Here is a 16,016-nt window from a genome sequence, read left to right on the forward strand (position 1 = left end):
ATGACACTGTTTTAGCTCTCTGAATTACACACCAAGAGGATGGCTAAGAAAGTACAAATAATTCTTACTGGAAAACAAAGCCCTCCCTTGAGTGTGTTTGGGGTGGGGTGGGGATGTACTGAAGAACTGATTTAAAACGGGAATCCGTTCTTTCTTCAGCAGAGGGTAAAACAACTACATCTACTATTGTCTATTTTTTATTTGTCAGACCACTGAGGAATATTGCCTGTTTTGAATTTTGAGAAATCCCCCAGGATCTGTGTGAAATTCCACTGCCAAACCAACGCTCCCCTAGCAGGTCAGATGGTAAAGGATCCGCAAGCAATTCAGGAGATCCCGGTTCCATTCCTGGGTCGGGAAGATCCCCTAGATAAGGAAATGGCAACCCATTCCAGTATCCATGGACAGAGGAGCCTGGTGGGCTACAGTTCATGGTGGTCGCAGAGTCGGACACAATTGAGAGACTAACACACACACACACACAAGCAAACCAGGACAAGTATGGTTCACAGGGATGAGAAAGGGAGGGATGGGGCCTCCTTTTAAGATGCAACATTAACAAGAGGCTAAGAATGAACTAACCCTGGGCACGCACATGGAGGAGTGCTTGGGCCATAGGAAGCGCTCAAAAAGAATGAGCTCCAATTAAGACAAAGTGAACATCCTTTCCGCTATCTTGGCCTGATAACTTATGAGTGACCGACGCACAAAGACAAAGGGACCATGTCACCTTGGCGGGCGGCCGGGAACGCAGGGCGCAGGCGCGAGTGAGCGCACGTGGCTAGGCTCCCGGCTCCGCGGCCCGGGAGCCGGGTAGGGGCACGTGGCCGCCAACGTCTCCCTGGGGTCTCCAGCACCGCGCAGCCAGGCGAGGGGTGGGGCGGCCAGGAAGGACGGGCCGCGAAGGTCGTCACCAAGGTCGTGGGCCGGACGTGCGGCGCCGGAGCGACGCTGCATGCGTGCGGGACTCGGAGTACGTGACGGAACCCCGAGTCCTCATGCCGGCCGCGCCGCCCCGCCCCTCCTCTCCCCCGGGGCCCCAGAGCCACAGATTCCGCTCCGCCGGGACGGGGGGGGGGACCTCAGCCCGACACTGGAGCAGGGGGGATTGGGGCTTGTCCATACCCCCACCCATTTGCTGGGGCAGTGGGGACGCCCCAGCCCGGTCCCGCCCCATCTCCCTGGTATGTCGCCCCATCTCCCTGGTATGTCGCCCCATCTATCCATCCGCAGCGACCGCAGCCCCTCCCTTCCCTCGGACGAGAGACCGAGTGACGGCGCGCTCGGCCAATGGCAAGGCGTCGCAGAGGGGGCGGGAAGTGGGCGGGGTCCCCTCCGGGCTGGGCAGGAAGTCCTGTCCCGCGGCGCGGAGAAGAGCTCGGGGTAGTCGGAGCGCTCGGCCTTTGCGACTTAATCGCTCATCCTCGGTGTCCTCAGCACCCTCTGTCTCTCTCTCGGGCAGCGACCTCCGGCGGCCGGGTGAGAACTCGAGGAAGGGCTGCCGAGCGAGCACCCGGGCGGGCGGCGCGTGGGTCCCCCGGGCTCGCGGGCGCTCCTGCCAGTCAGACTGCGGGTGGGGGGTTCGGCTGGGATGGGGAAGGGGTGGGTCCGCGCTCGCGACTGGCCTCCCTGGCCGGAGTCGCGGCTCGACGCTGGGGCACGGCGCCCGGTTTCTCCGGAGGGGGAAGTGCACCTCAGCCTGAGATTACGGGTTACGGGGCCGCGTAACTGTCCCGGGAGATCAGGGATACAACACGCAGTCACCAAGACAGCAAGTGGCGAGGGTGGAAGGTTTGGGAAGGTCCAACCTGCGTGCTCATTAAAGCCAGGCGCTTAAGAAAATGGACAAAAAGGCCGGGAAAGGAGAGATTCCCGCGAAGCTGCAACTCCCCCCTCCGGGTCCCGCGCCCCTGCCTCCCGCTGGTGGCCCCCGGCCTGGCGCCTGGGTGTCCAGCCCGTCGCTGCTCCGGAATGAGCAGAAACTAATGCGGGTTTCGAAGGCACTTGTCCTAGAACAGACTGCAGCGGAGCCGGGGAGTCATTGGGAGGCCCTCCTGGCGACCTCACCCATGTCGGGCACGAGCCGCTTTCGGCTCCCCGGGCTGGCCACCAACAGTCAAACCCTGATCTGACATAAAAAGGATGTATTTTACGAAATCTTGTTCGCTGCTTCCTCTGCAATGTGGTCTTCCCCTTGAGCGGGGAGGGCAGCCGACTGACCTGCTTCCGGGGCACGTGTAGGCCCCGGCTGCCGGGTCTGCCCGTGCTGCCCCTGGTCCAGGGTTCGGTCTAGACCGATAAAAAGCCGCGCAGGCTCCCAGTCAGACACGCCTTCCTCTCTCTCTGTGCTCATAGCGTTTTAATAACTTCGGAGAAAAGTTTTTCTGTACAATTTAAAGATAAGTTGAATTTTCTTTTTACATCATGAAATAAGTTAATTACTTTGTCTTATATCACTAAAAGGAAACCAAAAATGAAATCTTAAAACTGTGTGATGAGGTAGTGAAATGAAGATGTGTTTAAAAGTGTATCTAAAATCTGTAAAGTAAATCAGTGGTGGCCTGAGGATGAGGGGACGGTGACTGGAAATGGCCTAAGGGAACTTTGGCACTGATAAATGTTACACAGGTATGATTTCCCAAACCCCAGAGTTAACTAGAATTTTAAAACGAAGCAAATTTACCTTTTTGTAAGATAGGAGATTAAAACCTAGATGTCTTTTTATTGGCTAATGAATAAAAACTCCATTGTTAGAAAGACAAAGCCACACACGTGACTTCTTGTCTAATTTTGAAACTTAAAAAGATGCCATTTGCTGCTTCAGAACATTCCAGAGAAGATACTGGATGAGGGCCCAGTTAGATAATGGCTTTTGAACAGTGATTAGATGTCTACCTCTGTCTTAGACGTTGTTCAATTAGTTTATTCCTTGGAGATCCCCTGGGAGGGAAAGCAAGAAAAGGACTTTTTTTTTTTAGCTCTTGATATTTACTCTTTGTAGCTGCAACCCCCACCTTTTTTAAAGGTGTTTTCAAAGGAAACTTCTTCACTTGGCATATCCTAGTTCTCAAAAAATCATTTCTCTAGGTACAATTAAGATTTCATAATTAAGATTTTTAGATGGGGTGACATGCCCATTGAAAGAGACGCTAATTAGATAACGTTATTTTTGTGCCCTGTCTTGCTAAAAACCCAAGCACGGTGAGGTTTGAATGGCTCAGAAATTGGCAAAGCTCACAGCACACCGACCAAGAAGCTCACTCCTCTCTTCCAAACTCATAATTTCTGATTATCCTATATCAACCCATTAAAGATCCTCCTGCTGCCTCAAGTTACCTGATGAATTGTGTTTTCAGCTTTTAATTCACTGTTCTGCTAAAAACCAAATTTTCCTCCTGTAGTTTTTTTTTTTTAATCCCACCAGCACACATGTGGTCAGGCTTTCTTTGCTTGCAGGACCAGCCCTGAACTAGTAGGGCCTTTCAGAGCTGCCCGCCACCTACTTTTTAGGAACAATTCCCACTGCTTTCCAGCAGGCATTTTCTAGTCACCTTTCCTACATTAATTTTTAGTTATATGCAGACTCTTCCTAGTATAGAAATCCGCAGACGTGACCTCATGAATAATGAGCTGAGGCTTCGTTATGGTTCATGGAAAACGTGAACTGTGTTTCCCTGCAGAAATTCACCATGTCCATCCTGAAGGTCCATGCCAGAGAGATCTTTGACTCTCGTGGCAATCCCACCGTCGAGGTTGATCTCTTCACCGCAAAAGGTATGTGCCACCTTTGTTTCTATAGTCTGTTGCGCCACATTCCATTTTTTAAAGCTTCAAATGACAGAGCCTTAGGCAAGAAACAGCTTGTGGTCTTGAAAGCCTTTCTTTCTGATCTGCACGTGCTGGTAGGCTGTGCTCCGAGGTTGGGAGGCAAGAGGCCCTTGTGCTTCTTGGTATTTAGAGCAGGACGCAGGTCAGCTCCCAGGTCACTGAGATAGGGAGGTAAGGTGATACCTTGTCCCTAAAAGGGCCCGTCACTCACAGCTTGTTGTGACCAAATAAGTATGTACGGTGTGATAGGATGGATCTTCCTTGAAAAGGAAAGAGATTAAGGCAATGGCAACCAACTCCAGTACTCTTGTCTGGAAAATCCCATGGAGGGAGAGCCTGGTAGGCTACAGTCCATGGGGTCGCTAAGAATCGGACACAACTGAGCAACTTCACTTTCACTTTTCACTTTATGCATTGGAGAAGGACATGGCAACCCACTCCAATATTCTTACCTGGAGAATCCCAGGGACAGAGGAGCCTATTGGGCTGCCGTCTATGGGGTCGCACAGAGTTGGACATGACTGAAGCGACTTAGCAGCAAGGGTATATGTAGCGCTCTATGTTGGGACATTCCAGAGGCTGGTATTTTTACCTGGCTATAAGTCCACATAGGAAGAATTTTCCCACATTTGAAAAGGATAGAATGGGACCCCCTTAAAATATCCCCTCCTTAATCTTTTTTACTTTAAGAAAATCTGGTGCTTCCCTACCCCCTGTGTTACCTCTAGCAACATCTCAGCCATTTTCTGAATGGCCCAAGTGCGTGAAGTTGGAAAGGGAGCTTCAGGCAGAGAGGCACCGAGTGGTGCCGAGCACAGACCTGCCAGTCAGAGCTGAGTCATGGTCTGAATCACAGGCCTGGCAGAGGAACCTCCAGCCCATCCCTTCCTGTCCTGCCTTCCCCCTTGCCCAGAAAGTGAAGGCCCCTCAAGTCTAGATTCATCCAGCAGAAGTCTACCTGTGGTTACTGTGGGGGTTGCCATGAGAACACCATTGCTTCTGGGCATGTGCCTTGTGGATTCTCCAAAGATTGCAAGAATTTCCTTTCAGTTTATGAGAATGGCTCACTTAGAGAGTGGAACTTTCCACTTGGAAATTAATGGACTTTGAACAATGAAAAAAGACCCAGGATGCTAGAAGATTGTTGAAAAGGAGGCATTTTCTTTGAAATTCTTTAAAATGACTAAAATTAATGTCTTTTAACACTTAAATGAATGGAACTTTCTCTTATGTGTCTTAATCCTTTTCAGAAAGAAAAAAAAGCCAGGAAATCATAAATTTGTTAAGAACCTTTCATCACATCTTTCTTTCTTAGAATTTATTTTTTAGGCCGGTTTTAGGTTCACAGCAAAATCAAGTGGAAAGTAGAGTGTTCTCATCTATCCCCCATCCCCACCATCAACACTCTCAGCTGAGCAGTAGTTAGAGTCAAACCTGCATTGATACGTTAACACCCAAAATCCATAGTTGACCTTCTTCACCTAGACTAACCTTTGTTAGAGTCAAGCCTGTATTGACTTGTTATCAGCCAAAGTCCATAGCTGACCTTAGAGTCACTCTTACTTCCATCGCGTGTTCGCCTCGTCCAGAGCTGATGGATACAGAGAAAGCCAGGGGCTGGATACAAAGAAGAACATGTGGCCTGCTGCTCACATAGTCGTGTGGTGACACAAGCATGTAACCAAGTGTGACTGAGAAACTTGGTTGGTTTTTTCCTCTTGAGTTGCCCTCACATCCCTGCACTCGCCAGTTCTCAGAGGGGAAATCCCTGATAGTTTCAAGAAGGCTGCCTGCACTTCCTGCTCCCCTAACCCTGTCTGCCCCATGTAACCGGATCTCTGCAGTACCTTTCCTGACCCCGTCTGTCCTCCAAGGACAGCTGCTACTTTCTGCTCCATAGTCTAGGCTTAGCCAGGCGGCCGGTTTCTGTATCTGCGGGACTGTGATTGGGTTCTAGTGTCATTTATTAACTCTGCGCCTTTGTTGTCCTTATTCCTTTTCTCTTCCAGCCTGTCCTGTTAGGCAGAGAACCTCCAAATAGCATTCACTGCTGCCTGAGCAGAGGCACATGAGCTGTAGAGATTCCTCTTGAGCCATCGCCTTCCAAACTTGAAAGCTAGCAACGTGATCTCAGTTGTCTAAGGGAAGCTTAGCAACAGTGCTCTCTAGCAGGACTGTCTAAAATAGCTTGGTGTTTCCATGGGTTACTAGCTCCTAGAACATGACAAATCCCGCAAGTGGATTCATGGTGCTTCTGTTGGACTGTGTGGCTGGGTGTGGTCCATGGGCCAGCGGCAGGGCACCACCTGGGAGGTTTCAGAGATGCAGACTCAAATGTCCTGTCATGCCTCAGGAGCTGCATTTTAACCCACAGATGCTGTGTGCGCATGTTAAAACTGGAGAAGCTCTGCTCCGGACCTTTCTCTTTAAACTAGAGAGATACATCAGCTCTTTGGTATAAAGTCATAAAAGCACGGGAGGCAGGAGGAACAGCCATTTGAGTCTCCCCGATGTTGGGAGGAAGTGACCATTTCCGGAGGGCCAATGCCCTCTGTGCCGGGAGGGATCTGGGAGCTATTGCCTAATCATTAGTAAACATTTTCCCCCCTTCCTTTCTCAACATCCAGGTCTCTTCAGAGCTGCTGTGCCCAGTGGTGCCTCAACTGGAATCTATGAGGCCCTGGAGCTCCGAGACAATGATAAGACCCGCTACATGGGGAAAGGTGAGCGCAGACCCAGGGCAGGCAAAAAGTTTCACTCTTCTTTCTCCTGCGATTTGTCTCCAGTCTGTGAAGAACTCCTGGTTGGGCCAGGGAACGAGGGAGAAGAAGACACATTAGCTAGGGCTCAGGAGAAGCCTCTCATCCTCCAGGAGGGCTCTGAGGGCCTTCCCGGCCGGCGGGCCTCTTCCCGGGGTGTGGTCTCAGGGGTTGGAGGCTGCCGACTCGTGATGGATAGAGCAGTCATTGTCTCTCTGGTAGAGCCGGCCTCTGGTGGTCCTGTGCCCATGTTCACCTTTCTGCAGATAGAACCCCAAACCCCAGAGGCCAGGTCGCAGAAAGGCAGATGGGGCTGGACTGCATTCTCCACGGAGTGGTGTCACCCCAGGGATGGGAATTGGTTCTGGAGAGAAGACAGGAGCACAGGCTGTGTCACGGGTCGTGGCCCTCCCAAGGGCCACCCTGTAAGGAGGTGGAGGGTACGAGTGGGCTGCCAACTTTCCAGGGGAGGGAGTGGAGGAAAATAGTCTAGGGACACTGCATTGGAAGGGCAACAGCGAGCGAGGTCAGGTTGAGGGGGACACAGGGCCAGGGTCAGAGCGGCTCCCCTGCAGGCGGCGTCTGTAAAGAGCTCTCCTGAGGGGTCTCGCTGGCAGCCCAGGTAGACGCCTGCCCACGGCAGGAGGACCGCGCCCCACCCCGGTTATGATGAGGACGAATGCATGGTCCCCCCGCCTTCTCCACACCTTCCTGTTTCCTCTTTCTCTCACTCAGCGTCCTTCACAAACCTGTTCTCTTCTGAGTCTTTCTTTTTTCCTTCTCTGTCAATCTCTGCTGGTCAGGTGTCTCCAGACCCGTTAAGTATATTAACGAGTTCCTGGCACCAGCCTTGTGCACACAGGTAATACACGGGGCGTCCTGTAGCCTCTGCGGCTGGCCTGTCCCGTGCATGCTCTTGCCAACTAACCTCCCTTCAGACACTGTTTGGCGGCTCTGTGTGTGGCTCTAACTCCTGGGGGTCCTAGGTAAGAGCACTCAGACTGGGCCAGAAAGCCCTCCGATTCCAGGGGGAGAGAGCCAGGGGTCCCGTTGAAGGTCTCTGGTGGGCTCTGAATATCTGGGTGAATATGGTGAGCGGTTCTCCAGCAGTGCTGCTCAAGCCTCTCTCATCAGCGTCGGTAATTTGATTTGATTATTCCTTCTAGGTGTCTCAAAGGCTGTTGAGCACATCAATAAAACTATTGCGCCTGCCCTGGTTAGCAAGGTAGGACCTGCCTCCTGATGACTAATGTATATTAATGCTATCAGAGCGCCGCCCAGTCCAGGCCGGGGGGCTTCCCTGTTTACAGAAGAGCTTATTCTGAGAGCTAAAGAAGCCGGTGGGCTTCCCTGCATGCGAATTTTGGCCTTTGCTGACCCGCCCTCTGCCTGCGTGGCCATGTCTAACAGAGCATGGAACTGGATCCGAGGGACAGGAGGCTCCAAGAGCCTTGATGTTCCCCAGCAGTGGTCTTGACCTCTTGAGAGTTAAGATCCAGATTTTAAGGGTGGCTCCCAGGGGTGTTGAATGTAGTACCTGTGGCAACTGACTCATTTTTCATGAGCTGTGGAATTACTTACTATATGTTTAAACAGCAGAACTCTTGTTAAATCAAATCCTATTTGGAGCCTCAATATGGCAAACAGATACAAGTAGAGTTGCTGTAGAGGAAGTGAGGCTGAGGATCTCACAGCCCAACCTGCTCAGCTATTTTTTGTCGCTTGTATCCTCTCTCCAGCCCCTCCCTCCCAGATTCCTATGGCCTAGCCTGGCCTCATGTGTCCTCCTTGGCGTGATCCCTCTCCCAGCTCCACTCTGTGTGCCCATAGCAAGTGGCACCTCTGCTGGCTCTATTCCCAGCTTGCCTGCTGTGGCCGGCCCATGTGGCCCGCTGTGATTGGTCCCCAGGCAGTTTCCATCACTGCTGTGCCATTCCAGCCTCCCGGCCCCCTCCACGCACCTCTGTTCTTCATTGTGCCTCGGTGCCCTCAGCTGGCACGGCTGACTTTCTTGGACATTTTCTTTTATTGGTTACTCCTGGTGGGTGTTGTCCTTGAGCCAACTGCTGGGGTGACGTCTAACTTTACCTAAAGTTGCCTTGATACAAAAGTTAAAAGATGCCAAAGTGTTAACAGGGTTTGATGGACTTAAGAGATTTTTGTTTTCTTTTTGTATTTTAGTTTTTTAATAAGAAAGATGATAAATAATTTGCTGTTGTGAAGTTTTTAAAGTAATGTTGACTTTTATTTCATTACTTTGAGCCAGTTTTTAAGATGCCAATTTGGTTACTTTATACTCTCACCAAAAGTATTCATTTTGGTCAGTTATCAGACATTTTGGGGACTTCCCTGGCAGTCCACACTCCCAATGCAGGGGGCCTAGGTTTGATCCCTGGTCAGAGAACTAAGGTCCCACATGCCACACACAACCTGGCCTAAAACATTAAATAAATAAAGTTTTTTTTTTTTTTGGCTTTGTGGACTACCTACAAAACTTGTATCTCCCATCAGATACTCAGACATCCTCACTGAGGACCGCTGAGTGACGGGCAGAAACTGACTTTGATGAGCACAGCTCTTCAAATAAAGAATGAGTTCTGTTGTTCTACGGCCCCCAAAGTCACAGTGCTGGGAGAAGCACCTGATGCTCTTAAAGCCTGTGACGGGCAGTATTGTGTCTCCCTGTTTGCTCCTGACATGGATAAGCACAGAACCGACCTGGGCTTTGCTGGTGGCTCTGTGACAGGAGGGCCCAGGGCGTGCGGGTAGAAGCACCATTCCGTCCAAGCAGCTCACCCTCCTTTCTCCCTGCAGAAGCTGAACGTCGTGGAGCAGGAGAAGATCGACAAGCTGATGATAGAGATGGACGGCACAGAAAATAAGTGTGAGTGGCCCAAGGGGAACCTTTGCAGGACGGCCGTAGCTTCTCCTAAAGACTCTTGAAGTCCCTTGGGGAGAGGTCATGTCGTCCCTAATGATGAGTTATGTGACCAGATAGCTGTGGTCCTTGCCTCATGTTCATAAATTACATCTTTAAATATCAGAAGTACAGCCAGCTGACAGCAGCAGGTGTGGAGGGTTACTCAGAAGAGGCCTGTGCTTTAGATAGTCTAGCAATTTGCAGAACTTTCTAGAGTTCCATAGACCAAAGAACGGGCTTTCTCTTTCGGTGAAGAGCAGATGAGTGTATGTGGGAAGGAGGCTGTTGCATTTCTGGTGTGATAGAGATGAAGAGGTTCAGAATACAATCCAGGGCGCACACAGTGGTGGTCCAGGCAGGAATGCCAGCTAGAGGAAGGCTGGTGGGTAAGACATACCTTCATTTAACTCTGTTCTGTTCCAGCCAAGTTTGGTGCAAACGCCATCCTGGGCGTGTCCCTGGCTGTCTGCAAGGCTGGTGCTGTGGAGAAGGGGGTGCCCCTCTACCGCCACATCGCCGACTTGGCTGGCAATGCCGAGGTCATCCTGCCAGTTCCAGTGAGTAATTGCTTTGAGCCTCCCGTGTGCGGAGGAGGGAGTGTTTGCTTTCTCATGGGGACCCAAGAGCTCCCGCCTCTCCAGTTCATCCATATGTGACCCTCCAGCACAAGGGTACAAGCGGGCTCTGGGGGTCTCGGCTGCAGACAACTCTGCCAGCACCTGCTGACAGCGACCTTGAGCGGTGGCCCAGCTGCCCTGCACCCATCCCCTTAGTTGTCGATGGGAGAGAGACTCTGCACTTGCCTTGTTGGATTGTGTGCACCTGTGGAGGTGACTGCAGTGCAGTGATGGCATGGGCTCCATGCGGGAGCTGGGCATTGGGGGCTGCTGGGGGCAGGGAGACCCTCCGGGCCGGGAGCTATACTCCTCTCTCTCCCCATAGGCTTTCAATGTCATCAACGGTGGCTCTCATGCTGGCAACAAGCTGGCCATGCAGGAGTTTATGATCCTTCCTGTTGGGGCCGAAAACTTCCGGGAGGCCATGCGCATCGGAGCAGAGGTTTACCACAACCTGAAGAACGTCATCAAGGAGAAATACGGGAAGGACGCCACCAATGTGGGAGATGAGGGCGGCTTTGCCCCCAACATCCTGGAGAACAAAGAAGGTAGCAGCTCCAGGGGAGCCCCAACCCTGGGCACCGCAGCACCCCTCCCACCCTCACCCCCGGGCTGCTGCTTTTCCACCTGCCATTCATCAAGTAGCAAATTGAAAAACCCTTTGTGATTTAAGAAACTAGCACTTCCTTTAAAAAAGAGAGAGAAGTTTTCTTATTAATTTGACTTCTAAATGGCTGGATGATTTGCTTATACCATCCTTGCTCCTCAGCGATGGCAAAAGTGTGCGGCCTGCTCCCTGTTTAAGGATACTGGCATGCTGAGGTTTCAGGTCATTCAGCCACAGTAATGCCGTACATGCTTTGTTTCACTTTGAATCCTTAGATTGAGAGTTGAAGAGAGGATACAGAAGTCTTAGGAGAAGAATTCATGGCTGAATTTTTTGTTTTAGAAGAAAAAGTTAGGGTTGCAAGCATATTTCATGGGCTTCAGGGATGGTTAGTGAAAGGAAATGTCCATCCTGACCTTTGGGTCCATCATATACAGTAGCTGACATTCGACTGTTTTAACTTATGAAAACTCAGCCGTCTCATGTGGTTTGAATTTGGGCGCCTTTGCTGTGCAACAGTAGCCAGTGTCTTGGTCCGTATCCCTACAGGCAGTGCTTCTGAGTGAGGCCGACCCTGAGCCTGGACCCGGACAGCAGAGCCTCAGCATGGGGCTCCCTGTCAGTCCACTGGGCTCCCTTTTGGATCGCAGCCTTGTCGTTCAGTCACTTAAATCGTGTCTTGACTCTTTCTGATCCCATGGACTACAGCATGCCAGGGTTCCGAACGTCCTTCACCCTCTCCTGGAGTTTGCTCAGATTCATGTCCATTTAGTCGGTGATGCTGTCTAACCATCTTATTCTCTGTCTTGGCTCTATTTAAAGCCCATTCTTCGGGACAGCTGATCTCAGCTGGTCACTGTAACTGTATCTTGGCCAGCACAGCTGTTCTTTGGTGCTAAATTTGGGAGCATTTGTCAGTGAAAAAGCCTCTGAGAGTCAATTTCCAACTTGGCCATGCACTCGTGGCCTTAAGCAAAGGTTTCTTGCCCCAGAACATAAAAAAGTTCCTGGAATCTTGAGACTGGTGGTTGGGGCCAGAGCACCTTATCCTCCCTATGTTACGGTTCCCACTGGGCAGAGCTGGCCTGGTCTCCAAAGCCATCTCTTTCCAGCCCTGGAGCTGCTGAAGAACGCCATTGGCAAGGCTGGCTACAGCGACAAGGTCGTCATCGGCATGGACGTAGCTGCCTCTGAGTTCTACAGGTCGGGCAAGTATGACCTGGACTTCAAGTCGCCCGATGACCCCAACAGGTACATCACACCCGACGAGCTGGCCGACCTGTACAAGTCCTTCATCAGGGACTACCCAGGTGAGTGTTCCCAGGGCGGCTGCAGGTGTGAGCGGCAGGTAGCGCCCCCGCGTGGTGCGCACGCCTGTGTCACTCCCACAACAGACTCCTGAATGAGCAGATGTGAGGCCAAGACTGCCGGCCACTCCTGCACGCGGGAGAGGGGACCCTGAGGCAGCGAGTGGGTTAGAGCTTGCCGGGGGCGCTCAGCCAACAGCGGCATAGGTGTTCACACCAGGCAGTGCCTCTGAGTGCCTGTGTTTAACACTGAGCACCTTGGTGGAAACGGGACTGGAACGCACACCCCAGTATCGCCCCTCTGGGTCCACAGCCCTGTTCTTACTCAGTGGCACTAAACTGAGAACCCGCTGGGCAGTGGGTTTTCTGCCTCCACGACCATGGGGTTGCAGGATTGCAGTTACCGTGCTTCCTGTCATAGGAGGGCTGGGTAGGGCAGACTCGTTCCAGAACTTTAGGGACGGGCTGTCTGCAGGTGAGAAGGGTGAGGCCAGGTGAGCCTCAGTTCCAGGGAAGGGGGGCTCCAGTGGTGTTGCCAGTCAGCAGCCTGGGAGGCCACCCTGATGAAACACACTCTCCTCTCCTCAGTGGTGTCTATCGAGGACCCCTTCGACCAGGATGACTGGGAAGCTTGGCAGAAGTTCACTGCCAGCGCGGGGATCCAGGTGGTGGGGGACGACCTCACGGTGACCAACCCCAAGCGGATCGCCAAGGCTGTGAGCGAGAAATCCTGCAACTGCCTCCTGCTTAAAGTGAACCAGATTGGCTCCGTGACCGAGTCCCTGCAGGCGTGAGTGCCCTCCCTCTGGGGGCAGCTCTGGTGAAGAGAGGGGCCTGAACCTGGTGGTGGGGAGGGGGCTCCTGATTGGAACTCCAGGTGGCGTTTAAAGTTAGCGATGGCCCCCAGGGGACCGGGACACTCGGCAGTTGTGGCCTGATCCTGACGGCTGGATGGCCGTGCGCTCTCACACGGAGAAAGTCAGGGTACACACACACACACCTCTCTCTCGAGGGGGCTAAACCCACTAGGTTTCCAAACGTGACTACAGGGCAGAGAACATCCTTGTGCCTTTGGGGGAGGTGGAAGGTTATCCTGGCCCCAGCAGTTGAGGGCTCGGGAGGGGCTGCGGTGCCTGAGCCGCGAAGCCGTGCCAGCCTGGGTTTCTCTGGCTCCTAGGTGCAAGCTGGCCCAGTCCAACGGGTGGGGCGTCATGGTGTCACATCGCTCCGGGGAGACTGAGGACACCTTCATTGCTGACCTGGTGGTGGGGCTGTGCACGGGGCAGGTAAGGAGCTCCCTGATCGAAGGACAGGCCTTGCTTCTCTCCTGCACACAGATCTGAGGTGGGGTGGAGAGGATGGAGTCCTGGGTGCCTCTTTTCCCCGCTTCCTAGGTCAGAGAGCCTCCGTAAGGCCTTGCTGTCTCTCTGCCTGGCACCCTCCCCTTGCCCAAAGTGTCCGAGAGGCTTCATTGTCCACTGTAAGCAGCTGTGGCCTTTGTTTTCTCCTTCCAGATCAAGACTGGCGCCCCGTGCCGATCTGAGCGCTTGGCCAAGTACAACCAGATACTCAGGTAAGAGGCTGCCCGCGCTGAGTATGGGCTTGGTCCCCAGGAGGAGCCCCAGGCTGTGCTCGGCGGTACGAGGTGGGGCAGGCGCCCTGGCCCTAGCGGTGTTAGGTTGGGGCCAGTCAGGCACCCGACAGCCCTGCCCTGGAGCGGGCCTGCTCCGCACGACGCTGCCGGGTGGCTCCTGGCGGGAGAGGGAACCACTCCCCTCTAGACAATCGCATCCTAGAATTTGAGGGGGCTACAAGGAGGCCTTAGTGATTCTCTCACTTCACAGCCTTGTTTTGTGAACAGGATAACAGAGCTCAGAGAGAGAAAGAAAAGTTGCCAAAGGGCGAACAGAGGGGTTTCCAGTGTTCAGCTCCTTCGGACACTCGTCTCTCCCCTTCTTATCCTTGGGAAGCTTTGCCTCTAAACACAGGGAGACCTGCCCTTCTGTTCTTTTCTTCCATTCTTGAAGGGAAAAGGAACATCTGTTTCATAAGGCCTCCCACATTACCCCATCTTTAAAACTTTCTCCTGGAAAATGCCAAACATAAAATATGTGAAGAGTAGAATGGACTCCCTCCCCATCACAGGCACGCACCCGCTGTCCGTATTCCTCCGTGTTTTGTCGCCATACCCTTTTCTGACGAATCTTAAAGCAACCCCAGGCGTTTTATGGTTTCACTTGGCCACATTTCAGATAAAGTCTCCCTTTGGTTTAGCGTGGCCGCTCTGCTCTGGCGGTTCCCACAGTTAGTGCTGACCTCTCAGTGTCAACATCAGGTCTGTCTTCTATTCTGTCTCCTCTCTCGTCGCAAAGTGGCTGTTGTTTTTGACATCAGGATCCAAACAAAGTTCACACTGATGAGTGCCCCCACCTTTTTGCCCTGTACCACTTATTAGTTCAAGAAACTGGGTTATCCTTTATTTAAAAAAATTTTTTTTTCTCTTTTTTAAGTATTCTAAGAAGTCACAGTCCTACCAATTCTTTATATTAGGAAGGCAGGGCAGGAAGAACAGGTGCATGAGGTGAGCTCAGATGTTCTATTCCTGGCATCTCCAAGAAGCTCAAGTTTAGGGATTAGTCGGGCAGACTGAGCGAGGGTTGAGTCCCCAAGTTCCTAGCAAGAAGTGTGTCCTTGACCACCTCTCTGGGTGGGAAGATTTGCTGCATTGAAGTTTGATGTCTTTCTTTGTCTCCCTGTCTCTCTTTCTGTTTCCTAAGAATTGAAGAGGAGCTGGGCAGCAAGGCCAAGTTTGCCGGCAGGAGCTTCAGAAACCCGCTCGCCAAGTAAGCTGTGGGCGGGCGAGCCCCTGCAGTCACTCGCTGGCTCCTTAGACCTGCGTCTGATGTCGCTGGGCAGTGTGAGGCCCCCACTGATGCCCACAGGGGCCCCTGGTAGTTAGCTGCCCTCTCCTCGTCCTGTGACGTCCCCACTGCTTCCTTAGACCTCCTGCAGAGCCACGCCTGACCATCTGGAGCCCTGCTGGAAACCCTAGCTCTGTAATCACATACTTGGCCCAAATCATTGTTCTTCTCACCTCGCTTCCACCAAGTATCCAGAGCCATGTGTATCTAGGTTGTCATCTCTGAGGTGTCCGGTGGGTTCGTGTGCAAAATAAAAACACCTGAGTGACCCGTATATATATGCCCTGTGTATATGAAGTAGTGTCTGAGTCTGTTCTCACATCTTGGGTATTCAGGAAGCACCTCTACAAGAACCAGAGGCTTTGTGTCTGATAGAAGGAACAGGAGTTTGTGGAGGACATTGTATAAGTCTTTGGTGAGAGAGGGGTCAACCCATGCCCTACAGCAGAAGCTGGGTCGGAGCCAGGAGGCAGGGCCCAACTTCAGGACCAAACTTGTTCGGGAGAGAAAAATGCAGAGCTCTCACAGGGTACCTCAAGGGCAGCTAAATAAGTTAAAATTTGATTCATTCCTTATTTTCATCTGCCTGATCTCAAGTGTTCAGAGGCTTCATGTTGCTGATACCCACTGCCTTGGGTACTGTCTGGAGTAATGGATGAGCACCAGTAAGAGGTGAAAATACTGTGGCTTCTCTGCCCTCTGCCCCTTGATTTCTGGTGTTCTACTAACGTTTTATTTACTTCCCCTGACTTGATACAAATCCCTTGAATTGTGTTTTAAAACCCGCTGAGAGCCTCTTGCGTTGCAAGGAGAGCCAACCAGTCCATCCTAAAGGAAATCAGTCCTGAATATTCATTGGAAGGACTGATCTTGAAGCTGAAACTCCAATACTTTGGCCACCTGATACAAAGAACTGACTCATTGAAGACCCTGATGCTGGGGAAGATTGAAGGCTGGAGGAGAAGGGGATCATCGGAGTGAACTGGGAGTTGGTGATGGACAGGGAGGCCTGGCGAGCTGCAGTCCATGGGGTGGCAGAGTTGAATGACCGAGTGAC

The 16,016-nt window shown here is 52.1% G+C and overlaps 1 protein-coding gene across 2 annotated transcripts; it reads left to right on the forward strand.

Moving 5' to 3' along the window:
* Window positions 1,326-15,239, forward strand: ENO1 (enolase 1). 2 transcript variants are annotated; one of them, XM_018060394.1, is made up of 12 exons: window positions 1,326-1,479; window positions 3,681-3,774; window positions 6,456-6,551; window positions 7,754-7,812; window positions 9,402-9,471; window positions 9,931-10,064; window positions 10,450-10,672; window positions 11,844-12,041; window positions 12,627-12,828; window positions 13,216-13,324; window positions 13,553-13,611; window positions 14,816-15,239. In XM_018060394.1, exons 2-12 carry the CDS (start codon window positions 3,690-3,692, stop codon window positions 14,883-14,885), a joined length of 1,305 nt encoding a protein of 434 aa, XP_017915883.1. In that variant the 5' UTR covers window positions 1,326-1,479; window positions 3,681-3,689; the 3' UTR covers window positions 14,886-15,239. The 2 variants fall into 2 exon arrangements, with proteins under 2 accessions (XP_017915883.1, XP_017915884.1); XM_018060395.1 differs by lacking the exon at window positions 7,754-7,812 and adding an exon at window positions 7,391-7,449 and having other exon boundaries at window positions 1,341-1,479.

The sequence above is a fragment of the Capra hircus genome, chromosome 16, assembly GCF_001704415.2.
Source record: "Capra hircus breed San Clemente chromosome 16, ASM170441v1, whole genome shotgun sequence".
NCBI classification, from domain to species: Eukaryota; Metazoa; Chordata; class Mammalia; order Artiodactyla; family Bovidae; genus Capra; species Capra hircus.

Coding starts and splice junctions, on each gene's coding strand:
- ENO1 (XM_018060394.1), top strand. CDS start 3,690: ATGTCCATCCTGAAGGTCCATGCCAGAGAGATCTTTGACTCTCGTGGC. Junction 9,472..9,930: donor GGACGGCACAGAAAATAAGT/GTGAGTGGCCCA, acceptor GTTCTGTTCCAG/CCAAGTTTGGTGCAAACGCC. Junction 12,042..12,626: donor CTTCATCAGGGACTACCCAG/GTGAGTGTTCCC, acceptor TCCTCTCCTCAG/TGGTGTCTATCGAGGACCCC.